Here is a 9,457-nt window from a genome sequence, read left to right on the forward strand (position 1 = left end):
GCTGGGCGCAAGTTTAAATTAAGCTTTTCAGGCCTAATTCACACATCACTCCGCCCCTACAATCATGAATCCAGCCTTTGAGAGGCGGTGGTGGTCCTCGTTGGGATGCAATTATTCTGCAAACCTAGATGTGAAGCCTGAGAGGGGCCTCTGAGGATGTGCTGCAAACACATACAGCAGGCATTTACTAATTGGCAAACTCCAGACAATTGTGAACATGTGAAAAATTCGAACCATTTGCATTCAACAGATATTTGTTTAAACACAGATTACTCACACACAGTCCTTATAAAAGGAGGCCGACAACATAATAACTGAGGTACTTGTGCTTTACTCGACTATTTAAATTGTATGCTACAAAACAGGCCTACTGTTCTTTTTACTTCACTACATTTATCTGACAGCTTTAATTACTAGTTACTTAATATAAATTAGCATATAAATTACAATTTGCTATACACATCATGTATATTTGTTATACAGTAAATATAATTACCCTAGATTTAGCTTAAATTCACTCCACCTCAATTGATATAACATTAAAATGCTGCTTGTATATTAATGTTTCAGTAAATATGCATTAATATGCATATGCACTTGCATGGGTCATTCTGCCTGCATAATCAATACTTTTGATACTAAATTTGACTGATAATACTTTTACTTAAATAGGCTACAATTTTGAATACTGCACTTTTGGTAATTACCAAAGTAAAGGATCTGAGTACTCCTTCCCCACTGGTCACAACGCTGTCATAAAACATCAGTGTAAAACAGACACCTATTTCCTTTTGCTCTAATGATCTCTGTGTCAAATGAACATGATTCACAAGAACAACACACAAAGCAAGAAACCACAGAGACTGATTTTGTCTAATACTGTAGTGTTTGTACACACAGCAGCACTAACGCTGCAGGTGTGCACCCAGGGCTGAATGAATACATTTAGAATTAAATCATTATGACACTGACATCTAACTTAGTGTCAGTCACACAGTTCCAGCATTTACAACCCAATGGCACGAGAAAGTTTTAGTTCTCTGGTTTCTGAATCACTCTTAGAGAGTAAAAAGCCATTGAGCCTTAAAACAGAGACAGATGAAGGAAATGCTACGATACAAAAAAAAAGGGCAAAGCATGACGGCTCAAGAGCAGCCAGTAAATGATGTAATCAAATTGATTTACAAAACAAAAAACAAATCTGTCTCTGGTTTATTACAATCGGGCAGAGCACAAAGGCCAAATACAGATAAAATGGTTTGCTGGGGCATGTACTTTGTACTTTAAAGCATAAATTGAATGAGACTCCAATTGGTTTACTTTACAAGCAGGAAGGATATGAGGATTTGTATGGAGGCCCAGAATGCTTTGAACAAAGCGCTAAGAGTTGGGCTATTCTCTGATAAATGCAGGACTAATGGAAAATTTTATTTTTTCTGAAGTCAAAGAATCAAATTTTCTAGAAAATATTAATTTTGTAGAGAATGTGGGCAGTCAGCAGTCTGATGTGCGTACCACGTAACAGCAGCATCCCGAGACTGAGTCCAGCCAAGAACTTGTGTTGTGTTGCTTGACATCGATGACCTTCTCAAACTCCCTACATTTCCTTTCACGCTCCACTGCTGACTAATAAAGACAATAATTCTGATAATCAGCTTTGTCCTACAGAAGACTGAGAGTTCGCGGTTTCATGTTCCAAGAAAAAGTTACACAAGTCCTTTCTCCAAACTCTGTGGTTGAAGATGTGTTAAAGGTGAGATTTATCACCCCTACATTAACAGATTATCACTGAATATTTAAAGTTTCAGCTAAATTCATGACATCAGGGAAGAAGCAGAAGATCTTGTTAACAGCTGGGTTGCTCAAAACACAATTTACTATTTGGGGTGTTAAACCCATCCGTCCTTTTACCCACCTACCCCTGTGCAACACACCTCAATGTCAGGAGTAGAAGCAAGAAGGTTTATAGCACCATCTATTGGCCTAAAACGAACTCCCACTGTAACATGAAAAAGAAATGAGGAAGTGAGGCAGAGCACCATCTCAAAGAAGTTTTAATTATAAAAAGAAAAAGCTCCAGGTACAATGTCTGGCAGACCAGACACTGGGTGCAATGCTTTATGACAAACAGTAAAAAAACATCTAACAAACAGAATACACATCAAGTTGCTCATGGGTTTGAGTATAAAGCTAAAAAAAAAAAAAAGATAAACCAGCTGTGACCTTTGTGGAATTTGTATCAGGGATGCAGAACTCCTCCATAAATTTACCTGACCATTACTTTATGTCATGAGTTCTGTCAGTGTGGCACGACAAAACACAGCAACTTGATGCAAAAAATGTATGTATACTTACATGTAATCCCGAGGAGAAAAAAAAAACAAAAAAAAAACAACACCGTCCGTGCTGTACTGATCAGCAAATGTCAAATTCTAAAAATGTTTTAGTTCGGGTCACTGCTGTATATTTTTTAAAAAGACCTGTGTGTGTGAGCGTGTAAGAAGAAACGGTCTTGAGGTGTTATTTCTTAGCAAATGAGATCTTCATAGCATTTGCTTGTGTGATCTTAAAGCCTTGTAGTGCGTCTCGTGCAGCACCGGCCTGCACTTCATTGTCAAACTCCACAAAGGCGATGTCGTGGCGACCAGGGACCAGACGCACCTCCTTGAACCCGGGGAACCTGAATACATAACAGTGCAGTCAGGTTCAGCATTCAACAAATGGACAAATACAAAGATGCAATGCAGAAAAGGAGTCGTTACTGACTGGTTGAAGAGCATGGAGAGCATGAGTTCGTTTGTCTCCTCTGGCAGGTTGGTGAGGAAGAGGATGTGATTGGGAGGATTCTCTGCAATCTGTGAGGATGAAGAAAGGTCAGAAGAGGTCAGAACAGAACCACCAGGACAAAATGATAACATTATTTTTATATATATATATATATATATATATATTTTTTTTTTAAATGTGCTCTGTCAGAAGGCACTACCTGCTGGGGCATTTGTCCAGGCATCTGTCCGGGCATCATCTGGCCAGGAGGCATGGCACCAGGGGGCATCTGACCAGGTGCCATCCCCGGGGGAGGCATCATGCCAGGAGGGGGCATATAAGGCGGCTGGCCTGGCATGTGCATCATACGGGGAGCCTGGCTCATAGGAGGCATTCCCTAAAGAGTGACGTACGATAGTGATAAGCATGTCAGTAGTTGTGACAACATTTTCCCACCAACCAATTCCTCTATTTGCCCCTCCAAACGCCATCAATGATCTCCACCCGAATGTGGGGAGCATGTATGCTACCGTCTTAAGTGTTTTCTATCCTATCTGTGATTTGAGTGAACACACTTTTGCCTTTTTTACCTTTACTATTTTACTTATTATTCGCTCTTACAATGTAAGTTTAATGTTTTTGGTCCAAAGTACACTGCACCTTTGCCTGGAAACACATACTTTTGCCAAAAGATGAAACAAATGAGACAAGAATTTTCCAACAGCAAAAGGTGGGAAAATACAGAATCTTGGTTTCAGTCCCAATTTTCTGGAAAAAGCCATCTTCATCCAGTAACCTGGAAGTAACAATAGTTTGCTACTCTATCCACATTTATACTCAGGGTCATTTGTGAATACTTGATACTCAGCTACATTTGTGTTACAGAAACTGTCACAGTAGCCTAAGTAGCCAAATTCGGTTTCTAAAATTAATTCTACCAACTGATTACCAATAAAAAAAACACCCATTTCCCCACTTACTGGCATGGCAGCAGGTACCCCAGCAACCATGGGTGCAGCAGCTCCCGGTACACCCTTCTTAGCCCCCGCTGCATCAGCTCCTTTGACCTTCTTCTTCTCTTTTTTACGGTCACGCTCCACATAAGTCCCCTTCATTTTAGCTATGATGTCTGAGTCCTGCTTGGAATACTGGATACGCTGTAGGAAGAGACACATTAGTGAGACCACCATGTCTTTCAGAGGCAACAGTTTATATGTTGCAGAAGTTGTTATATCATAATTGTTTGTTTGGCATATTTTATTCTCTGCAAAGCTTCTCTGTGATCTTGTATTCACTGTGTGATTAACCTACCATGGGTTTGTCGTAAAAAGGAAATCCCTGCATGGATCTCAGAGCATTGGAAGCGCTGTTAATCTCTTTGAAAATAACAAAGGCCTGACCCTTCATCTTCAGGTTTCGTGCGACCAAGATGTCCAAAATCTGTCCGAACTGTGAGAAGATGGCGTACAGCGACTTTTTCAACTCTGTAGAAACACGAACAATCAAAGAAACCATTAATTTGATTCAAGAGACCCTTTGTGCGCTGTGTGTAAATATTCAACGGTAACTGAAGCCAGAAACTGAAGGCTAGAAGGTGAGGACAAACTTACCATCTTTCTTGATTTTCTCATTCAAGTTGTTGATGTAGATTGTATGATTGAGCCGTACATCCGGAGTGGCCATCTTCTAACCTGTGGTTGGAGAATTGTTTAAATATATTCCTCTTAAATCAGTTAGCCACACAGTTCCTGATTAACCGCTAAGCAGCTAGCTAGCGTTAGCAAACGACCGTCCAACTTGAATAACGTGGGGTGAACGTTAGCCCTTAAGCTAACTACTAGCTATAGCTAACATTGTTTAGCTTACTTTATCAGTCTATTGCTTACGCCCGATTTCTCTCATTGTCACAAAAACGTCAATATAGCACCTAAATCAAAGAATGGGTTGGAAAAAGGTCTTGATAACTTAAAAAAGTGATCTAACTGTTCAGCTCGATGTGGAAGGAATACTCACCTCGGAATGATGAATGAAAACCCCAGCCTTCACAAATCCCGTGCTCTGTTCTCGCGTTAAGAAACGACACAGAAGCCGTTTCCGGTACTAAATTCTGTTACCACTGCTAACGTTTTTATCATACTTTCTGTAATTTGATAGCTGCGGTTACCAAACATTTTGCCACCATAGTATTTAGATAGGACCACGAATTTTGATATATTTTTTTTACCCCATAGATACAGAGCGAGTGACAAATTGTGATAGCTCAGGTCACAGAATGTGGTGTAACACTTGTTCCAGTTCACATTAGTTTAGCGCCATTTTATTGCCATTTTTAATCGTCTTTTTGCCTCTAAGATAGGTAGTAGTTACTCGGACACATATGAATTAACTGTGCAGACAATATTTAGATGATTTAGTGCCTTGATCCCACACTAGTATGCAATGAGTCTATTTATACTTTAAAGTCAGTATAAGCAGTAGAGGGCGGTATGACCCCTTTACCGTTAGTGTGTGACCCGACAATACGAAGAAGAAGGAGCTCAGTCAAGCCTCGAAGAAAGAAGAAGAAGAAGAAGAAGAAGAAGAAGAAGAAAGAAGAAGAAGAAGAAAGAAGAAGAAGAAGAAGAAGAAGAAGAAGAAGAAGCTACTGCCAAAAATGGGTAAAACATTCGGCGCTGTTAGCTAGCTGTGCTAGTCTGAAAAGTGGGTGTAGGATCTGGTATGTGAAATATGACAAGTTAATTACTTTTTATAAGCAATAACTGTTAGCAGGTGAAGATTGTTTCATTTCGGCTTCCACCCAAATAGCATTCAACACCGAGATAAGATAATTATTTTTTCGCCTTGCTTGTAGACAACAGAGTTAACTTACTAGCTAAGTTGTAAGAGGTAGGATAAGGTGAGAGGTGGGCGTGTAGTTTGCATGAGTTAATGTTTATCGAGTGTATTGGAAATTATCAGTTGCTGCTGTAACTTGACCCTTTACAAAGATGAACAAAATACCAACCAAGCTACCACATCTGTCAGGGTTCATCCAAAAGGAGCTCAGAAAAGATGTCAGTGGAGTGCCCTCTGTCACAACCACCACCACCACCACCTGCTCCAGGTCCACCACCACCACCACCACCACCTGCTCCAGGTCCACCACCACCACCACCACCACCTGCTCCAGGTCCACCACCTCCTCCAGCCTCAGCACCCAAGAAGAAGCTGTATCAGACTATAGCCAGTAGCAGGAGTCCTGTAGAGGGGAACCACACAGAGGCCCTCGTACTGCTCAGTCAGAGGGAGAGCAGGTGAGATTTGTAATGAGAAGACCAACTTTTTAGCCCATTTACATACATAAGGTCGACAGAATATTGGAAACACCTCTCAATATATGATAATGTAATCCTGAATCAACACTAATACAGCCTCAAACATTCACATAGAGTTGAATCAACATCTCTCTGACACAAAGTGAACAAAAACTGAAAATTATAAGCCTCACAAACAAAGGATTTATGGGTCTTTTTCACTGCAGACATTGTCTTGTCACAACAGGAAAAGCACTTAGTTGCTAATAACAATAATGATGGCTCTGTTCTATTAAAGTGTCCAGGACCCTGAAAACAAAGCAGCTAAATAAAAGTCAGCTATCATTAATTTATTATTTACACCTCTGCTTTTCCTACTGTTATGTGTAAAGATGTCTTCCTTGAAAAAGGCCTATTGCAGGGCTGCTGAATTGGGTTGTAATGGAATAATGTGTATTTATGTTACGTGGTGTGGGGTTTTTTGTGCTTCAGTTTTAGGAAGGACCTGCAGTGGATACTGGTTAACACATACGTGCCCTCCCTCATCCAAGATGGTCCTCAGTAAGTCAGTAAACTATGGTGTCAGTCTAATACTTGTCAAGTAACACCTCGATCTACATTTGATTGAGAAAGTACTTATGTAACACAAATAAAACGGTTACCACAACTGTTGTATGTACAATGGGGCTTTTGTGTTATTAGTCTGACCTAAATGCTTTTATGTTTAAGTGATTAAACATGACATATTTGCCAGGGTGTGACTGCGAGTGTGTTATTCATTTACCTTTTAGGTGTGGTCTTGTGGCTTTGTGGATGTCTGCTCACCTTCGACAGCCACAGCTGAGTATTGACATGGAAACTATTGTTCAGACAGCACTGAGCAGGGGATACACAGCACAGGGTGAAATGTTTTCAGGTAACAAAACTGTCTAAACTGTTTTGGGCCAGTCTATTTTGTTTCTGACAGCATGCAAAGCACTGAATCCTCCCAAAGGCAAAATACTTACCTTGACATCACTGAGTGTCGCCAGAAGTGCAAATAATGACATTGCTAATAAAATGGTTTTTTTTAATAGTAATTCACTCTATGTTTCACAAGCAACTAAAATGCAATTTCACACTGTGTTGAGTTTGTGGTAGTTTCTTTATGTTCTCATTAAGATTTTTATTTTGTCAGCTGACAACATGGCCCTGCTGGCAGAAGAGCTTTGTGGCTGTGAGGCAGAACTACTGTCAGGGGGTTTAAGTGGTAACAATGCTGCAACTATCATCACACACCTGTGGGGGGGACAGCCTGTTCTCATCCCGTATCCTAGACCCAAACACAACTGCCATGCGGGGTATTCTGAAGGAAAAGTTTCTTTTTGTGTTTTTTATTTAATTTTTTTAACATGTCATAAAAGAAAGGTTCACGATTACAGGACAAACTTCCTTGACAGTATGTACAGTTATGATGAGGACTACAACCATGAGCCATGCCAGCGTAGCGGCCACAGGGCACACTGGGCAGTCGCCTCAGGTAAGACTGGATAGCGCACTCACCGGAGGGGCGTTGCAGAAAGCATGTCTTGAATTAACTTAAACTGAACCAGGATCAATTTGTTTCATAAAGCTGTTTTGGAGCTAAGGTGAGCAGACTAAGTCAAGTCTGGTTTATTTTGGGAAAACACAGATCTGAGACATGAAGCACAGCTCACACCAGTTCACTAAAAATAATCAGAATCAGCTTTATTGCCATCCTAGGTCAATATGTGACATGAATTTTACATGTACAGGAAACTGACTCGTGTTCACAGTGCAGCAGTAAAGAGGAACTTTGGAGAAAACACCGTGTTTCAGTATGGCAGATTGATTGTAGCACCGGTTAAGCCGGAGGTGACGCTAAGCCTGAAAACTAGTCTGACCAGGACCAGGCTAGTCTGGAGGGATAAGTTTCCATGGTAACTTAGTTCAGACTTATTTAAACCTCCTGGTTTAACTGGTAATCTTGCTGTATGAAACACCTCTTGGCTCTCTTAAAAAAAAAACCTCAACATGCCTCACAGTTACCATATGTATTTGTTCCAGGTGTTCTCCTCGGTTTGGACCAGGGGAGCGTGAGCAAAGTGCACACTCAACCCGATCCCACTCTTCCCTGGCTCTACCTCGCCACTGACAGCAGCTATCCCTGTCCTGTCGGTAGCACAGCAGTCGAAGAGGTTTATGTCCTGGCTAAGCAGGGTAAGAGCCTGCGCTACCAGCTGTGGAGTTTGGAGAGCGTAGCTCAGAGCAACGAGCAGCTGAGGATGATGGACCCTCAGAGGGCTAATGACGGGACCCAGTATGTGGTTCCTCAAGGAGGGGTGAAAGCCGGGCTGGCTGGACAGGCGGTGCTACTCTACACAAGGACAGGGAAGTAGTAATGAGCGAGATGCAGGACCCAGCTGTGTGGACGACGACAGATACATGGTGCAGTGTCTGGGTCAAACTCTGATCTGTTGAGAGGCATCACAGTGAACTCTCATGGTGCAATGTGATTGATACCACAGTTTAACCCATTTAAACCAGGGGTTTTTACAGCTGTGGGTTGTAGAACAATCTGATTGTCTGCATGACTTTTTGAATTAATCCAAAAGGGCTTCAAAGTGTTGGGAATTCTCACATAACAATAATGATACTATATGTGGTACAGTTCTGATGTTGGGTGATTGTGGATCCTGTTAGGGGTAACTGATGTGACAATATGAGGTGGTATAAATGTATTAAGTGCCCACATATTCTGCTATACTGGGGTAGCTGTCCCTTTTAATATTTCTACTTTTATTAGGCCTTTGCAAGCAGTGTTGTGGGCAAGTTAGTGCGTAGGACTGCATGATCAGAAATATTGGATTTACAGTGTTGTTGCATCGATATGAACATTTTTTTTTTTTTATCTTTAACCAGTTCCCAAATGAATTTACTGAAAATATGCCATCATCACAGTATACAGTGATATTGCAATCAGGGTGGGAAATTAACTTTTTAAAATGTGAACATCTACCAGCCACTGACAGATAAATGTTCAAATTACTGTCTGAAATCTGCCAGCCACTATTTTACCAGCATTTGGCTGATGCTAATTTCCCACCCTGATTGCAATACAGAATGATCCCTAGATCCATCAGAGAATTTTATTTTTACAGTGTGATGAATCTTCACCACCTCCTGGTGCTTAATACACCACTGCCTGGATGGAATATATTTATACAATAAATTGTTTCAATTCTTGATTTTATATTTTGTCATCTTACTATTCACTGCCTACCTGTAAGTGTTTTGGGATATCCAGTAAAAGAAATATTCAAACACTGAAGTCAGTGTAGGTTTGAGATTTACAGAAGTGTATGATCTAACTTGTGTGTTTGGAGAGACTGTGAGAA

The 9,457-nt window shown here is 40.8% G+C and overlaps 2 protein-coding genes across 7 annotated transcripts; one reads left to right on the forward strand and one right to left on the reverse strand.

The window, feature by feature from the left end:
* Window positions 1–2,036: 2,036 nt before the first annotated feature.
* snrpa (small nuclear ribonucleoprotein polypeptide A) lies at window positions 2,037–4,859 on the reverse strand. 2 transcript variants are annotated; one of them, XM_044204098.1, is made up of 7 exons: window positions 4,780–4,859; window positions 4,377–4,457; window positions 4,078–4,250; window positions 3,747–3,923; window positions 2,987–3,163; window positions 2,767–2,855; window positions 2,037–2,680 (listed from the first exon to the last, which is right to left on the reverse strand). In XM_044204098.1, the coding sequence occupies exons 2-7, from the start codon at window positions 4,447–4,449 to the stop codon at window positions 2,521–2,523; spliced, it is 849 nt and encodes a 282-aa protein (XP_044060033.1). In that variant the 5' UTR covers window positions 4,450–4,457; window positions 4,780–4,859; the 3' UTR covers window positions 2,037–2,520. The 2 variants fall into 2 exon arrangements, with proteins under 2 accessions (XP_044060033.1, XP_044060034.1); XM_044204099.1 differs by lacking the exon at window positions 4,780–4,859 and adding an exon at window positions 4,633–4,668.
* A 136-nt stretch (window positions 4,860–4,995) lies between these two features.
* lg7h19orf54 (linkage group 7 C19orf54 homolog) lies at window positions 4,996–9,312 on the forward strand. 5 transcript variants are annotated; one of them, XM_044204090.1, is made up of 8 exons: window positions 4,996–5,423; window positions 5,791–5,902; window positions 5,936–6,059; window positions 6,552–6,620; window positions 6,851–6,975; window positions 7,237–7,399; window positions 7,481–7,578; window positions 8,127–9,312. In XM_044204090.1, the coding sequence occupies exons 1-8, from the start codon at window positions 5,253–5,255 to the stop codon at window positions 8,456–8,458; spliced, it is 1,194 nt and encodes a 397-aa protein (XP_044060025.1). In that variant the 5' UTR covers window positions 4,996–5,252; the 3' UTR covers window positions 8,459–9,312. The 5 variants fall into 5 exon arrangements, with proteins under 5 accessions (XP_044060025.1, XP_044060024.1, XP_044060026.1 ...); XM_044204093.1 differs by having other exon boundaries at window positions 5,341–5,482; XM_044204089.1 differs by having other exon boundaries at window positions 5,791–6,059.
* Window positions 9,313–9,457: the final 145 nt, after the last annotated feature.

Source organism: Siniperca chuatsi, linkage group LG7, assembly GCF_020085105.1.
Source record: "Siniperca chuatsi isolate FFG_IHB_CAS linkage group LG7, ASM2008510v1, whole genome shotgun sequence".
Classification (NCBI taxonomy): domain Eukaryota; kingdom Metazoa; phylum Chordata; class Actinopteri; order Centrarchiformes; family Sinipercidae; genus Siniperca; species Siniperca chuatsi.